Below are 17494 nucleotides of genomic sequence, written 5' to 3'. Positions count from 1 at the left end.
TCTATGAAAATGCAGAGTAAAACACAAGGACAAAGAACAGCAGTCTTGAGTCCCGTTGGTAAGAGGACACACAAATCAAACAGACTTTAACAAAACACCGGAGCGCTCTCTGTCGAGTGAATGTCCGTCTGATCACTCCTGTTTTTCAATCACTGTCCCTCTTCACCTTCTCTACCTCCTCCATCAGCAGAGTTGATTATCTTTTCTTTTGCAGAGCAGAGTTACACAGTTATATATACTATTTCTTAACTGTAGATAGCACAACTGCTTTTGTTGCTTAAAGGTAGTGTTGGTTGGACTGGAACAGCACCTACTGTTGAAGCTTTGAAAATGTATAATATTGGCCACATAATCACTGTATATTAATAAGAAGTGACTAGTAAAATAATAGATTTCCAGTTTCATCTTTTAAATAGCAATTTTAAAGCATGACATTCAGATATACTCACTGTCACTCTGTCACTTTCTAAAATAATGACAATGTCTTTCAGATGGCTAACTACATCTTGGAATTGTTCCATGACCTTCCATTCAGTCATTTGCAACACTTTCTTAAACCTGCTTTTATACCAAGCACAGGAGTCATACTGTTTCTCTGATGTCGCGGCACTTCTTTTCATGCACACCCAAGCGTCTCAGACAGAACTTTGTCAGCTTCTCTCTTTATTGGCAGCGCACTAAGATCATTTCTTGCCACTGCTTGTGGGCCTTTAATGTTTTGCTGTTTGGAAAAAAAAAGGTTTACTGCTCAAGAAAAAAAGAAAGGGGAAGTTACTCCCCCACATAGCTCTGGAGGTAGCTGGCACGTATTCTTACTTAAGCACAAATGCACTGTGAAACCCTGCATCCAGAACATCAATAAACTTTGTAGATTCTGAAGTAGAACTGGACCTTTTTTTGCCGTGGGAACTTACTGAAACATGCCATTAATGACAATATGCATGTGTCCATGTCATTTTCCCACACAACTCTTATCTAACTTTCTCTTCCCTTAAGCGTTACTCCGTGGTATACTGGTGACAGTTTCACCAAGACAGCATGAGCAACAAGGCTATGGCTAACAGCCACGGCCACAGTCCAAAGCAAAAGACAACTGTCAGAATCCCAGTCTGATTTAGAAAGCCTGATCTCAGTGCTGTGAAAAGTAAAGTAAAAAAGTAAAACACTGGGTTGTATCAATAAGTAGGCAAGTTTCATTTCTTATTGATCACGTAGAAAGAATGCCGGTTTTGAACCGTCTCATGTCCTGGTGGTAAGAGGGAACACAGGTCAGCAGGGGGGAACAGACACAACAACACCATATCATATGTGTCTGTGTATGTTAGAATTCTATCTAGTTATTGGGTGCTTAAACTTAAAGAAATAGACAACTGTATCCATGTTAATGACTTGTGTTGGTAGTAATGTCAGATTTGGCTTATCATGCGTGTTTGTTGGCCAAGGTGCATGGCAAATACATGTCAGCGACGTGGTTCGACCTTTGTTCTCTGTTCTTTTCTATTTTGCCTCTAGTCTAATTGATGTTTCTTTGACGCTCAGCTGATCGCTGCTAAAATGCAAATCAGCAGAGGTGGAACAGCAGGTACAGGAGGTTACAGTTTCAAAGTTTAACTCTAAGAAGCCTGGTCCATTTCAGTGAAGTTCATAAAACGTTTCTCCTTTTAAGGTTTAGTTTTAGCTGCACCCTCATGATACTTTTGCATTAAAGATCTGATATTAATTAAAAGGGTTCTTGTTATCTCAATAAGTCAATATGTAAATGTGGCTGACAGAAGTGATGAAGAGATTGTGTGAAGGTTTTTGTAGGGTTTGCCAGGATGATGTCAGGAAGAGGCAAAGTGCGGTGACTTATCATTTGTTGGACGGATGTGTGTTTCCGGACTGTACTGAGTTCTTTTACACCTGTCTGAGATCCGAACACCTTCAGACCTAATAGCATCCTGATTGCAATACATACTGCATACAATTAAATCCTGCAATAACTTTATTATTTATCCAAAAAAAATACAAAAGCGAAACAGAACAATCTGCACACCACCACTTTCATGCGTTCCTCAGAAATATAACCAGTTGATTCTTGTCTCTCTCAAGCTTCACCCTCAGGACCCATCAGTGAGCTGTTAACTATCAGCAGTAACCGTGGGGTCTGTCAGGTGCCTGGGAGGTAACGGAGGGCGTGGAGCTGGATGTATGAGACGGCTTCATGGGCGTGAATGACCATCTGGAGGATGGGACGGGCCACATCCTCAGCCTGGGGCTGGATCTGGACTACCTCCATGTGGATGGTGCTGAGCGGCAGGCTGGCCTGAGCACTGCGACAGGCACTGGGAGTATAGGGGTCTTACTTGTCAGAGCTGGTGCTCCAAGTCACAGCACTGATAGTAGCAGTATTACTCATTCAAGCTACAGCAGCAGGAGTAGTTGTAGTAACTTCTCTGAGGAGAGTGCTGTGTCCGACAGTGATGATGAGCGGCTCCAAATTGGGTCTGGATCTGAATCTCAAAACCCTCACCACGATCAGCCTCCGCCCCTACAACACCAAGAGACCTCCTGTCAGAGAGTCAGGCTGGACCTGGCACCAAATCGACCCCCTGGAGACCCCCCACAGCTAGAAGCATCATCTCCCACTGACCCTGCCACAGACTACCGCACCAAGGTGGAGTTTGCTCTCAAGCTGGGCTACTCTGAGGAGCTGGTGCTGCTGGTGCTGAGGAAACTGGGCCCACATGCACTCATCAATGACATCCTAGGTGAACTGGTCAAACTGGGAACCAAGACGGAGATCGAGCAGCAAGGAGGTTCGACTGCTTCCCAGTTTCCCTCCTCCTCGTTGTCATCCTCTTTGGCCTCCTCCAACTCCTCTCTGGACTCCTGCCGGCTGCTGTCTCCGTCACAGATGCTGGAGGACAGAGAAAACCTCCGGCCTGTTGTGGTGGATGGGAGCAACGTAGCCATGAGGTAAGGATGAGAGATTTTTGGAAACAACGGGTTTATGCTCTTCTGCCCTCTACTTACACATACACGTACTGTAGCCACGTTGTGCATGATTTACTGATGCTGCATCACGCAATGAAAGTATAGTAGGGTAAGTAAGGAAAGAGTGGTTAATCACTAATATGACCAATTTCTGATAAAATAAACATGCCTGTTTTTTGGGTCAATGATCAAATAAAACAGCGAACTGTTATCTGGCTGTTGTTAGCTGCTAAGATACGTTAGCCACTGCAGCCGAGTAAGCAACCGTTAGACACATGTTGTATGACACAATACCGCGTGACACATATTTGTTACATTGCTAGCTATATAAAGGGTAAGTCTTCATTTATAGTGTCTCCAAAGCTTGGGGCTTGTACACATAACCAAGAAAGAAATGGTCACACCTACTGGCACCACATAAAACTCTGTGTCTATAATTATTCAGTTTCGGTAGACTGATTTATAAAACATGTTCAGGCACACTATGGACAGACAGTTCTTGCTAAAATACAGATTGTAAAATTGAACCAGAAACATTCATCCAGCCCACATGTTGCATGGAACGATGGAGCCTAGGCCGTCCACTACTGTCTGCCAGATCTGAGCCACCAGCAGACCATATCTTGGCCACATGTCAGCCAAGAGCAATCCGAATAAGCAGACCAAATGAATCATAACTGACCCAAGTCTGGACCACAGTTCGTCTCTGTTATTTTTCATTTGCCTATTATAACTGACTTTGTATGACAAGAAAGTCATAATTACGTAGTTTATAAAACCAAGGTTTTAAAGATAACTGGAACAGAATAATAAGATATTTCTGTTTTAACAGTGATTAACTGGGAGATGATTTGAAATGAGCCTCTATTATTATTACCTGCTGCGACAGCATGTGTGTCATCATGGTAAAATGGGGTCCTGGAGACACATTTTGAAGTGAGAACTATCATAGTGTTTTGGCTAGTATATTATGTCAAAATGAAGGCAGAGCTCAAAGACGTTCTGAGTAAGGTGGCTGAAATTATGGGAGTGTGCCCCCCTCACACTTTACGCCACTTGCCGACATTACTTTTTAAGTATTCATGAAACTTTACAGGTGTGTAGATGAGATCAAAATGAAGGTCAAGTTTAAAGATAGGTGTGGTCCAGCCCGAGTACCGAGCACATAATAATGTAGTAATGACTAATAAGCAGTTACAGGTGGGAACGGGGGTCACAGCTGGTGTGACCCCATCACAAGATGTCACTCGTGTTTTAATTGTAAAATCCTCCAACAGTAATACTTTGTATTATCATCAGTCATCATTGTCTGCATAAGTCACTTGCAGCATAGGTTGCCATAGTGATATATCCCAATCAAGTTTAGCCCAAAGGTAGGTTTTTGTGATGAAGACATTAATTCTGAGAGGTGCATTTTCAAAAGGAAGGATCTGACGCTCTAGTATGGAGGTGACACTGCAGTCACTGCAGTCCCTGGGATTTAAATCATACCTCTCCTTCCTGTTTCTGATTCTTCTCTGCTATCTCTGCGTACACTAGATTGTTAGTTGCTGTTTCATCATCCACCGATGAAATACAAACATATCAAAACTTACAACACAAAATATAGATATACAGAACATTGTGCCACATCTGTTTGTGGTGAGCATGACACAAGAATGTTCAGAAAGTGTATGTGTATCTGGTGTTTCTTCCTTGGAAGGTTTCAGTTTGTCTCACCAATCTGTCAGATCGTTGATCCTTTTTATAATCATAGGCATTGATATTGACACATGTCCATTCTTACTTTTATTCAACATTGCAAGATAGGGCATTCTTCAAAAGTTTTGTTCATTTCCCAGGGAATAATGCATTGCTGATTTTAAATTAAGCATATTTAGGTGGTTGGTATCAATGAGTGGGTACAATTTGATGCTAGATCCTAGATCTGGTGCGCTTAATTAATGGTTAAGCAGTTATTGGTAATATAGAATATAGAGAAGTACAGGGCTATCAAGTTTGATACTGGATTAGGATCTTTAGTAGTTTTTGGTGTGTATTTTGCTTTTCTGTGACTTCCGTCAAGTTGTGTATGTAGTTTGGCCAGTACCTGGACTATATGAGGTAGTGCATGTGTGTGGTTGAAACACCACCCACTAAATGTCAGTGCTGAATGCAGGAGAGAAGATTAAATGTCTGAATAATGCCTCAACACGTTTATTGAACAAACAGCATTATAGCCGTCACAGGGTTATAAAAATAAATGTCAAGCCCATCATAATTATCTACTTCCCACTTGACAAGTGTTGATTTCCTCAATTACTTCAGGCCATGTTCTTGTTGTCAAAAATGAAATGTGGGAACAAAGCAAAGAGTTCCCTCGTTGTTTTCCCTTAATAAGCTGATGTCACTCTCGGTGGATGCATAATTCTGACAGCACCTTTATTTCATGCCAGCTTCTCAACCATTTCTTTAACTTGCAACATTCCTGGTGTTATTTTATGATGTCTGTAACTGTTTTGTCATGCCAACAAATGAACCCCGGTGACTGTGAAGAAAAAATTATTTTATTTTTTTTATCTATGACATCATACAATACAGTAATAATTGCAAGGTGTTAATTTAAAATGTCTCTTTTCATTCCTTGCAAATGTGTTTCAATTGATGCAAATCAAATAGTCGTATCAGGTTTTGAATCAGGTTTTATATTTTGGTGGTTACTGATTGTCTTGCATCTCTCTCTTCCAGTCATGGAAATAAGGAAGTGTTCTCCTGTCAAGGCATTCAATTGGCTGTTGATTGGTTCTTGGAACAAGGTCATCGTGACATCACTGTTTTTGTTCCTGCCTGGAGAAAGGAGCAATCACGACCTGATGCCCTCATCACGGGTAAGGGCAACTATAGTTTTTAGCGAGGATTTAAAGTCACAATCAGCAATCTAAAGCAAGCAAAGCATGTGCCTAAATCCTCTACTTCATGAGGGATTGTTATCTTTTTCAATACAAAAATGAACATTTATCAATTTTTTTTGGCCTTTTATGTTGAACTGTCTTCTTCTCCAGATCAAGAGATCCTAAGGCGACTAGAGAAAGATAAGATCCTGGTCTTCACTCCATCTCGCCGTGTGCAGGGACGCCGTGTGGTGTGCTATGATGACCGCTTCATCGTCAAACTGGCTTATGAGTCAGATGGCATCATTGTTTCCAACGACAACTACCGTGACCTCGCCAATGAGAAGCCAGAGTGGAAGAAATTCATTGATGAGCGTCTACTGATGTACTCTTTTGTGAATGACAAGTAAGAAACTCATGCCAAAGGAAATAGTAAATGGGTGAAGGACCAAATACGGAGGTGTAGGAGCTTGGCTGCTATGTGTGAGCAATGAAACCAAAAGCTTTCACATCTGTTATCTAAATTATCTGAGGACTTCCTGTTTATTTATCAGACACTTGATTTCCTCACCTCAGTTCCTATGATCTAGTTTACTTCTCTTGAGTTTTGTTTATTGATCAAATCCACTCACCACACTGGAGAGGACTTTCTTTAGTTTTTGGATTGTGTCCCATATTAGTTCAGTGATCTATTGTTACAGTGCTTTTGGATGCCACCTGGCCTTTGTTCTTATTAGAAGACCTGTTGATTTGTCAAGCTGCTGTTGCTGTAAATGTTATTAGATATTGTTTTTCCAGTTAATACAAACTCCAAAAATTAACTCCTTTGACATTTTTTAGGATTTTAATACACTTGCATGGACCAGGATCTGCTGTCATCCAAAAAATAAAACTTAAGTGTGTCCGGATCCGTCAGAGCAGAACATCCCTGATGTTGTCAGAATGACTGAATCCACAGTGAAAATATATATTTTCAGGTTGTTAAAGCTATTTTGTTACATTTGGGGTTAATAGATTTCTTAATCCTTCATTGTGTGTTTAGGTTTATGCCACCAGATGACCCGCTGGGACGCCATGGACCCAGTCTGGAGAACTTTCTGAGAAAGAAGCCTGTTATTCCTGAACACAGGAAGCAGCCATGTCCTTACGGTAAAAATATGCACTTATATACACTTCTGTCAGTGCAGAACATCAAGCCAATGAGATAACTGTAATATTTTGAAAAATAGTCATCTGTTGAGAGTCGCACATGTGCAGTAATTATTGGGCAGGGTAAACAGATGGTGGCAGTCTGCTAGCTAGAAGGGAACACCCCCAGTGTCCGACAATGACTGGAAGGTTGGAAACAGGGAATAACAGTATGAAGGGGATTTTCTTTCCTCGAGTTTGGCTCCTGGCATTCAGGGGCTGAATCAGCTAATAGTAGTGCCTTTATACTTTTTCCCTGTTGTCAAACTGGCCTTTTAACATTTAATGACATCTTGATGATGAGTCAAAATTGTATCTCTGTAGTTGAGGTTTATTATTTATCGTAACACAAAGAGCTTGTGGAATAAACACAAGATAAAAAAAGATATAAATACTATGCACTAAATTTTATAAAACATTTTGGTTCCAGCAAATTAGTGAGAAAAGCTTTCCTTTTTTCTTCATTTAGGGAAGAAGTGCACATATGGACACAAGTGCAAGTTTTATCACCCTGAAAGGGGAAGCCAGCCCCAGCGTGCTGTGGCTGATGAGCTCCGTGCCAGTGCCAAAATTTCATCAGTAGCTTCCAGAGGCCTGCTGGAAGATGCCCTGATGGTGAAGAGCCAAAGTTCAGGAATGGCAGAGACTGAGCAAAGTCGGGGTACTCCAAAGAAACAGCCAATTCCCAGCAGCCCCAGAAGCTCCTTCAATGACCTCCTTGAGGACAGGCTTCGGGTACAGGAAGGACGTAGGGGAAGCAACAGCAGTAGCAGTAGCTGTAGCAGCAGCTTTCTAGGGTATCCTACTCTAGGGGGACCTCCTTCTTCAGGAAGCCTGGACCAATGGGAGCACCCTGGGGGAGGTGGTGGAGGCAGCTCCAGGTTTGCTGGCACCTCAGGAACAAGCTTTGCTGAAACTTACCACAGATGTGAGTCCCCAGACCCGGGCTACAGCTCACTGGTTAAGGCCTGCTCTGGCCTCAGTTTGGTAGTACCACAAAGTCCTGAGTGCTTCTTTCCTGCTGATCTGCGAGCAGGATCACTGCCCTCAGACTGTAGCAGTGAAAGCAGTGTCAGCTCAGACTCCTTCTCTCCTGATCCCTTGTTAGACGATGGCCCCAAGTGCCACCATCACCACCACCATACCCATCACCATCCTCACTGCTCTGGGCAGTATGCTCACCCTGTAAGCCGTGCCCCTCCTGGTCTGGGCCAGCATACTCCTCATGGCTATCCCATTCCTCAAGCATCACGAAGACAACATGGTTTTGTCTTGGAAGAATCCACACCTTCTGTTACTACTCATGCATCTCCACGTCCCTTCAAGCCCCCTTCAGCTTGCATCCCACCGCTCCCTCAACACCCATTGCTGAGCAGTTTCCCAGGAGAATTCCAAGCTCATTCACCACGTCCACCCCAAACATCTGTCGCTCACTCCCTCTCTCAGAGCTCCCCTCTCGGCCGCAGTGTGACGGAGTCCCTTTGGCAAGAAGGTGGGCTCCAGGACTCCAATATGTACCAAGGGTCACCACTTCATTCCAGACGAAACCTATCTGGACTGAACCAACTACCACAGCATCAGTTAAACTGGGGCTCCCATTACCAGCAGTCCCCTAAACCTTGCTATGATCTGTTTGCCTTCCATTGCCTACCAGAAGTCCATGAGAAGGCTTTGCTCTCTCCTTGGGGTAGGCAAGCCCATTCATCACCCCGTGGCCTTCCATCATCAAGTCTTCCACCACTCCCGCAGCTCTCCCTTCCACCTATCCCTACCCACAAAAGCCACTTGCCCTCAGTGCCCCAGCACCCGGAGCCCTCTGCCTTTGGTCGGTACCAGGAGCTTAGGGAGAGGGTGTTTGTAAACTTGGGTCGCATCTTCCCTCCAGATTTGGTGAGGATGGTGATGGCCAGGAACCCTCATTCTACGGATGCTCAGGAGCTTGCAGCTGCGATTTTGTTGGAGAAATCACAGCGCGGTCCTTGAATTGAACCAGATTTTGAAGTTCCAGCTTCATCTTTACTGGTCTCATGTCTGTAGGTTTATTCCCTGCAATCATCCTCGAAGTCAGGTTCAACATTACCAAACCACAAGCACAAGATATAAAACTCATTAAGTGGTTAATGGACTGCTTGTTTTAATTGCAGGGAAGTTGTCTCATTAATTTTAATGGTATTTTGTGTAAAGGGAAATCCCCAAATTGCCATATTTATGCCTGCTATTTCAGCACTTAAGATCAGGAAAGGTTGGGGTTTAATGTGCATGTTTGAGCTTTTGGTTATGAGTCTAGACATCGGTATTCGTAGGGAGGCTTTTAATGTGTTTTAAGGGTGACAGTATTGTTCATTTTAAATTAATTTATATGTTGCATTTTAATTTATTTACATATTTTAAAATTATTGTTTCTGGCACTTTTTTTAATGTTGTTCCTCCTCAGCTTTGTTTTTCTTTTTTCTTTTTTTTCTTTTTTGGCAATCATATCAGGGTATAAGTGTAGCTCAAATTCATACTTTCTGTTTGAGTAAAAGTTTTCAGTTTTCCAGTCACTAAGATGACGGCATGGAATATTATATTGTGAAGTTTCACTGGCAAACTGCGAACACATTCCTGCCAAATTTAATGCTTGAATTAGCTCAACAAATGTTCTTTCTTTACTGACAGGTGGTAGATCAGATGCTGTAGTGAGATTTTGCGGATTTCCCCCAAAAGGAAGTGAAACTCAGTCGGCAACCACAAAAGAAGATAGCAAAAACTCCATTAGAAAACCCCAAGCTGTTGTTCACTTTTGAATTAGAGTTTATTTCCTCTGCTAGGATAGCCCTGTCAGCTGACTTGACGGTTCATTAGCTTTTAGTGTTGATTTTTAATTTTTTTTTTAAACCCACCATGTGTCCTTTTACATCTTTAAACCATATCAAAGTTTGAGTTGAGAACATGGTCACCACGAATGTTTAGGTTGGATTAGGATTGTTATTATTATTTTAATCTAAAATATGTGTTAATTTATTACCATTTTAAATGTGTTAATGTCTGTGGTGCATGACACACAGGGTTTCCTTTATTAGTGGTGACACCACTGCGAGTGTTTAGGCATCTCAAACAGGGTGTAACTCTTTTGTACCCTTCTGTTGAATACAAAGAGATCTACATTTGCAGTAATAGACAGGAACAGACTGGCAAGAGTTGGAAAAAACCTTACTAAAATATTTTTTTTTCCCGGGCAGATGCCAGATGCTTAATATCCTTTGGTGGGAACACCTACTTATAACAGTCTTTAGTTCTACAAACTTTTCTCAGAGGCGCTAATCTCATTGCTTTAATTAAAACTCAGTTAATTAAAATAAATCCTTTTTTAGGTACAAAATATAAGTGGTAATACCTTTCTTAAAGGAACCGATGACCCAATAATGAAAATTGAGTCTTTATACTGATGGAAAGTTGGTGATGTTTTATAGTCCACAGAACATTATTTAAACCCTTTTTTCAGGCCCAAATCTTCACTGCTAGGCTAAACATTTTAGTGTGCACAGCGTCTAAAGTGAGGGAATCTGGTGGATTGCTTTTTTTTCCTGTTGTTTTTAAATTTTTTGAAACGAGTCCCCAGAGACTTGAGTTGTTTAGGAAAATGCCGCACCGCTGTAAAGCTTCAGAAATGTTCTGTGGACTATAACACTTCACTCGACCATACATCAGCATAGAGGTGAGGAGATAATGACTGAATTTTCATTTTTGGTAGAACCATTTCTTTAATTGATTCATAAGAAGATTAACTGACTTGGACAGCAGTAAGCTTAAATGACTGTTCAGTACATTCACTGTTATTAACAATTCGAAGAAAGTCAAATAAATGTCAGATGATAGTAAAATCACCCATCACATCTTTGCAGGTTTGCAAGGTGACTTGCTTGTTTGTCCAAAAAATTATTATTATAAATACTTTCCTGTCAGTGTTTGTACTACTCTTGTCTGCTCTCTCTTTAAAAAAAATAATTAAGCTGTCTTCTCTTAAAGCACTTTGAACTGCATTGGTTGTGGGAAGTAACAATATTCTTATTTTTGTAATTATCTCCACCAATGGGATTATTTAAATCCGAGGAAGTGTTTGTAAAACTAAACCTCTTGCCTGGTTAGCACAATATCTAGCAGCCAGATGATACCTCTCTTTGTTGATACAAATTGTATCCTATGAACTTTTTAAACAAGATCATTGTTTTATATGAAAATATTTAAACAAAAAAAATATTTCGAGCTGAATATTTTGAGTATTTGTGGCAAACTTTGTCACCTTTTGTACTTTGCCTTTTATTTATATGAGGGGGCTTTTTATTGCTTTTTTTCCCCAAGTGCAGCAAAGAGAAAGTCTCAAATGCACTTTCTGGAAACAGCTATAGCTATTGTTTATGTTGTCCATGAACTGAAAGCATGGAACTGTGCAGTCCCAAACTGCCTCAATCTCAACCAGTTGAGGGCGGAGGTGTAGTCAGCCCAACTGTGGCGTAAGCACGTATTGAACCTGACTGTGGTTAAACATGATCTGTCCTCATTAGTCAAAAGTCCTTGTCATATTTGCTCCCCAGGGTTGAAATCTTCAAAGATGCCTTTCCCATAAATCTGAAACCACAACCACGTTTATATTTGTCCCAGCGCTGTCTTACTTGAAGAGCATTCCCCTCCAGGGCTGTAATATGACCTGAAAGGTGTCACCTCTGGAAAAAAGTCCTCAGTACTTCCTGTTAATCCCATCGTCCAACAAGTCTGTCAGTTGATTTACTTCTCTCTGACACTCTAATGGCTTTGTGCTCTCACCCTGCTGGTCTGGCTGGCACTGTGTGCTTGTGTGTGCAGCAGGGTTGGTTTACTGCAGTTTAATTAAACAAACCTCTAAAGGTGTTGTGTTAACATTCCTGTGGATATTAAAAATCCTATTTACTGTATGGGGGCAAATAATATTTTTCTATTATTGTGAACTTGTTAAAGAGCTATTTTTCTAATTGTACATGATGTTTATCCGCAATAAGAGATTGTAGTCCATGGAGGTCAGTGTTGCTGAATAAGGGGATGTGTACAATGCTAACTGTGCAAATGTGTTTTTGTGTTTGGATTTCACCACAAATGTTACTTGATTGTGTTCAGACTGAATGTGAAACAAGCACTTTCCCACATCATTTCAAGTGTTTTAGTGCACCAGATTCTTCGCCATGAACAGCGGACGTTGGCTGTAGCTGTTGGTTAGCTAGCATCATACACACCAGACGTGTGTGCGACAGCGCGGACACCCGAGACTTCCCAGGTGTTGTGTGTCAGCATCAAACCAAGTGCGTCAATACGCCTAGCACAGGCACAGGTGTTACTGATGACGTTAAAAGGGCAATTTATGAGATATGGCCAGAATAATAGCTTAAAACATTAAAAAAAATGAACTCACTGTCAAAAGGAACAACAGTGCTGACATCCGGATAGCTGTGCTGAGGGATGTCTGCAGAATTTAGCATGCTAGCAAGTTGGCCCTGTCCTGCCTCCTGATACCTTCTCCCATACCACAGGGCAGGAGGCTGATACGCTTCTTTTGGGAGATGTAAAAGCTGCAAGTTCACTACTAGTCTAAGAGATGAACTAAATAATCAACAAATGGCAAGAGAATACATATTTGTACACCTTTTTTCTAACCGTACAGCATCTGAATTCAAGCTTCTCTCTTTTGGTGGGCTAAAACGATGTTTAACATTGACTCATCATATAACACGCTTAGTTCAAACTCAACATAAATTAGATAAAAATCACCAAAACAGTTTGTCTTTCCACGATCACCTCTGGTTTGGTCGGAATAAAATCCTCCATTTACAGTGTAAGGCGACAAATTATTCCAGACTCCCGTCGGCTAATAGGGATGCCGAGCTCCATGGCTACATGCTAACAGCAGCTAGCCAAAGATGGCAGCATCAGGAAAAAAGTAGCGAGTCAGTCAGTAAAGTGGGCGGCAGTAAGGAGTTATGTTGCCCCCGACAGCTTTTGTGCTGACTTTGAAATCTGACTATTTCTTACAAATGTCTCCTCTGTTCTAGTCAAGTGTCCCATTCAACCAGGACAGTGCGAGCGTGAGCCAGCATGCACAGCGCCAGCCATCTGAAACCGAAGCAGTCTAGCTGAACTTTATTGCCATTAGTTATGTCATTTAACACCTGTGCTTTTCTCCTTTGAGGTGTCAACACTTATCTGTCATCTGTGCAGCCTGCTGCTTTTTACAACTTCAGCCAAGCAGCACTTGATTTTTGTTTGTACCTGATTTGACCGATTTGTCGAAGCATGACTTTAACCCGCCACTACGCGTATTTTCACAGAGCTTCTGTGTGAATGTTAGCAAAAAACATTTGAAAAATCATACTTATGTACGAGCCGTCCCGCTCTCAGAAGCTAAACGGACGTTACTCCGGTTTTTCACAGGGAACATGCGTCCATTGTCTTGCATTTAGTCATTCTGCCTAAAATCTGATTCACGTTCAGTCTGAACACACCTTTAAGAATTCATGTGTCAAAATCCTGTTTTTGTTTGTTGCTACAATGGCCTCAAATCCAGCAATTTTACCCAATGGGGAAGAAACTTAAAATGTCAACAATGTCCCTGTTTGTCCGTTTATTCCCGCCTTTATTTCTGATGTGCTTTAAGACAGGATCGTCTGTGGTACAGAGATCATTTAAGTGCCACCACTTCAGGGACCAAAGCCAGGTAAAAGGCCGTGTGTTGCTTTCAGATGTTTCCCCTTGCTCAGGTCAATAGTGGTGATATTAAACCAAAATAAAAAAGCAGCTATTAAAAGCGTTTGACCCCGCTGCTGTTTCGCAGTGCGTTGACGCAGGCAGGCGAAGAGTTTTATTCCAAAAGACAGCCCAATTACCCAAAGCTGTCACAGACAACTGTGCTGATTAATAGGGTATATTGATTTAACCCAGTCAAATTATGCTGCGTAGTGTGCGATGTCTGAAACAAAAAATTTAGATTCAGATTTTTGCTCCACGAACAAGTTTTACCTCCATGTCATGACTTGTTTCTTAGCCTGTCTTGTTACTTCTAGATGTAATGAGAACATAATTTCAGAGTGAGCGTTAAAAGCCCCACAGGGCCGTGGAGCCTGAGCTTTAGTCGATGAAACCCAAAACAAAAGCATGAAAAGCAAATCTGTCAAACCTTTAGATTCTGGGACACTGTGGCCATATGAGGCAATGTTGACTGTTCTTGTGTTTGATGTAAAAGTGATTAAAGTGAGCAATAAAAGCCCTACTCAAGCTTTCATGTGTCGTCTCGTCCATGCGAGGCTCTTTATTGTCTGTCGAATGATAAAGCAGCGGAGATCCAGCCGGAGACATGATGTGTGTTTGAGAATATGAGTTTCACGTCCTTGATTGTAGCGGTGCCACCGATGGGAGTGGGATAAAAGGATGTAATCTGATATAATGAGTCCAAATAGAAATTTACCCTTGACTGTTCTGAATGTACGGATAACTGCAAAACAACCAATAATTTATCAATTATCAAAATACGTTAATGGCGCCGGAATTTCTCATCTTGCAGAATATTTGTGGCATGATTTGATTTTATTAGCGGACTTTGCTTGTCTTCTTGAACCTCTTGACATCTGCAGTTGTTTCCCAGGTGAGGATTTATTACTACTGTGTCTTTTTATTGGGTTCTGGATCTGGCGACACATTTATCTAATTTATGTAAGTTGATTGATCGTTCCCAGAATACCAACGCTTCGGGTGTTGAGACGAAACACCAGCAACCAATCACTGACTAATGAAGTCGTCAAAGGTAGACGCTGGAAGGAGATTTCACAATCAGCTCAACAGTCTCTCTCTTGGACTGCCTGCTGCAACTTCAATAAATGCACTATATCATTTCTTTAACCAAACCACAATTGTCTCCATAGGAACCTGCAAAACATAGCAATTGCTGTTTGTACCAATAAATCGTGTGTTATCTTCACTTGCATTAATAACCGGTGAAGCCGTCTGTTCTTGTTATTTTAAAGATTCTTCTGGTCGCAGTGAAGAGTGACTGTATTTAATTAAATCAGCAAGTGACGGTATCTAATCGTTTGTTAATGTTAATGAAAAAGACTTCAAGATGTTGTTAAAGGGGAACAGGTCTTGAGGAGTGCCACTGCATATGTGAAAAAGTAGTTTTTTATAGACGTTTTCTGGTTTTGTGTTGTCTTTTGCCTTTTTCCAGTCTTGTTTTCCCTCCTGTCTTCTCGTGGTCCTCACCAGTCGGCCTTCCGTCCTTCCAGTGTGTCTCTGCTTTTTCAACCTATCCCTTTTCCCTGGAGTTTTTCCGTTCATTTCTCTCAGCTGTGTTTCTCCGAAATCTCCAAATTCAAGATTAGACTGAATTTTATATGTGGATGCACGATATATATCAGACAGATAAAATGATCAGCCGGTTAATGGAAAATGTACATAATCTGTTAACGGCAGATAATACAATTATAACCAATAATACAAAGCCAAACCACTTTAGTTGACCTAGCACATGCAGAATTTACACCCAGTATGTGGCGGTATGCACCTTTAAAGTTGGTGTGCCAGCCGCCAATAAACACTGAGGAGAAGAAGATCAACAGCGCTGTTGTCGCGTTCATGACGTAGAGCTGCTGCACCTGTGTAGAGCCACGCAGTGTAGACATGAGCCACACATGTCGTCACTGGAATACGTAACTTTGCAACACGTGTTCCACAAGTGTTCATAGAGGAGGGAGAACGAGTTTAACATGATAAATGTTATTAGAGGTATGAATGACAAATCGTCCATCTTCACCTGCTGCATCTGAGCCTTTTTCCCAACTGCAGGTTGTACACTTATTTTTAAAATACAAAAATGTCAAATCACTGTTGTTATCAGTATCCTCCATGAGAGTAAGGTAATTATTGTGTGTGTCAGGTTCAGATGTAGGTACAGCCAGCTCCACTGGCTCCAGCCTCAGTCAGGACCCTCAAGATCATTCTGTGGCTGCATAGTTGGAAATATAAATTCATTCTTTATTGTGGGCCAAAATACATATCTGAACAAATGTCTCAGTGGATGGAGAATGCCATCACAAGGAGAATGTTAAACCAGCTAATTTAGTTTGCATATCTGCTCGCTCACAACTCTCAGGCTGCCATTCAAGAGGATGCGTTAGCTGATGCAACATCAACAGAACTCGACGGCTAACTTTCCCAACACAACGTGACAAACAGTGATACTAGACGGAAAGGAAATGAGACAAATAAGGCGTTTTTTTTTAACAAATGATTTAAATTTTTCAACTGATGACAAAAGAAGTAAAGGTAAGGTACAGATATTAAAGCTTTACAGACAAGCGTGCCAGCAACATTAACAAGCTACAGATGGCCATTTCATTTTGTTGCATAAAAGCACGATATCAACCAATTCAGTCCAGCCTCATGTTGTCTAACAGTCCTGTTGTTTAATTATCATACATGCAAGCGTTAACTGTCAGTATTGTAGAGGGGACAGGTCCATGGTTGACAGGATATGTTGCTTGCTATTTTTCTGTCAGATTAAAAGACGTGTGCCTGGTGGGGGTTTGGGGCGGAGCTCTAAAAAGCAGGTAGCGGTGTGATTGGCCAAATGCTGCTGGGCAGAGCTTTGGCGAGGCTGAAGCTACAAAGCCCGTTAGCCGGTCTTTCTCCTGGGTAGAAAAATAAGCAGGAGTTCCTGGGGTGGCAGCAGGTTTTGGGCTTTACAGGGAAAGCGAGGCGTTGACATGGCAACGAGACAAACTGTCTCTTTTCATCGTCGCGTCCACCCGTCTTCCCGGCTCACATGGACTCAAACTCATCAATGCGCTGCTTGGTGTTGCCCTGGCGGATCTGGCGCAGGGTTTTGTACTTGTCTCTGCCTGCCCTGACGTTCTCGGCGTGAAGCATGTCATTCTGCGTTTTCTTGGTCTCATCCCGGGCCTCGGCCAACTCTGAACTCAGAGCCTGGTGGGGGAACACACACAGAGAGAGGGGGATGATGAGAGACAGCAAAATAACTGATATCACGGTGTATAAAAAACATTTGAGGACATCATCGCGGGCTTTGGGAAACACGTACTGACATTTTTCACAATGTCAATCAGTGTTTGGTTTCACCAAACTAATCGATTAATCAGAAAAATAATCCACAGATTCATCAACAATAAGATAATCATTAGTTACAGCACTGCATGGTTAATTTAACCAAGCAGTACATTTTGTAACGGTTTCATTTTATGTAAAAATGTTAAATTGTGTCATAGCTCCCCTATAAGACCATCAAAAGTAATAGTCAAACACTAGGACACAGCACCAAGTACAAACATTCTAGCCAATCTTAATTAAGCCAGAATTTGAAAAGATGCAGCACATAAAAACACATCCATCTCTATTTCTGACAAACCTCGATGAGTGACATTTCATGGACAGATGGAAGAGGATGG

General features: G+C 41.6%; 2 protein-coding genes across 6 annotated transcripts in view; one reads left to right on the top strand and one right to left on the bottom strand.

Annotated features, from left to right (window-relative positions):
* LOC115587509 (probable ribonuclease ZC3H12C) overlaps nt 1–14317 on the top strand; it is a 31087-nt gene extending 16770 nt beyond the window's left edge. For both annotated transcript variants that reach the window (XM_030427370.1, XM_030427369.1), the window contains exons 2-6: nt 2092–2958; nt 5704–5843; nt 6018–6252; nt 6889–6995; nt 7504–14317. In XM_030427370.1, coding sequence (XP_030283230.1) covers nt 2204–2958; nt 5704–5843; nt 6018–6252; nt 6889–6995; nt 7504–9017 — 2751 coding nt within the window. In that variant the 5' untranslated portion in view covers nt 2092–2203 and the 3' untranslated portion in view covers nt 9018–14317. The remainder of the gene's footprint in view (nt 1–2091; nt 2959–5703; nt 5844–6017; nt 6253–6888; nt 6996–7503) is intronic.
* Nucleotides 14318–16295: 1978 nt separating this feature from the next.
* LOC115588510 (radixin) overlaps nt 16296–17494 on the bottom strand; it is a 44445-nt gene continuing 43246 nt past the window's right edge. For all 4 annotated transcript variants that reach the window (XM_030429155.1, XM_030429156.1, XM_030429157.1 and 1 more), the window contains one exon: nt 16296–17015. In XM_030429155.1, coding sequence (XP_030285015.1) covers nt 16851–17015 — 165 coding nt within the window. In that variant the 3' untranslated portion in view covers nt 16296–16850. The remainder of the gene's footprint in view (nt 17016–17494) is intronic.

Source organism: Sparus aurata, chromosome 9, assembly GCF_900880675.1.
Source record: "Sparus aurata chromosome 9, fSpaAur1.1, whole genome shotgun sequence".
Taxonomy (NCBI): domain Eukaryota; kingdom Metazoa; phylum Chordata; class Actinopteri; order Spariformes; family Sparidae; genus Sparus; species Sparus aurata.
The sequence above is the reverse complement of the archived record's forward strand: the minus strand, read 5'-3'. Positions and strand labels throughout refer to the sequence as shown.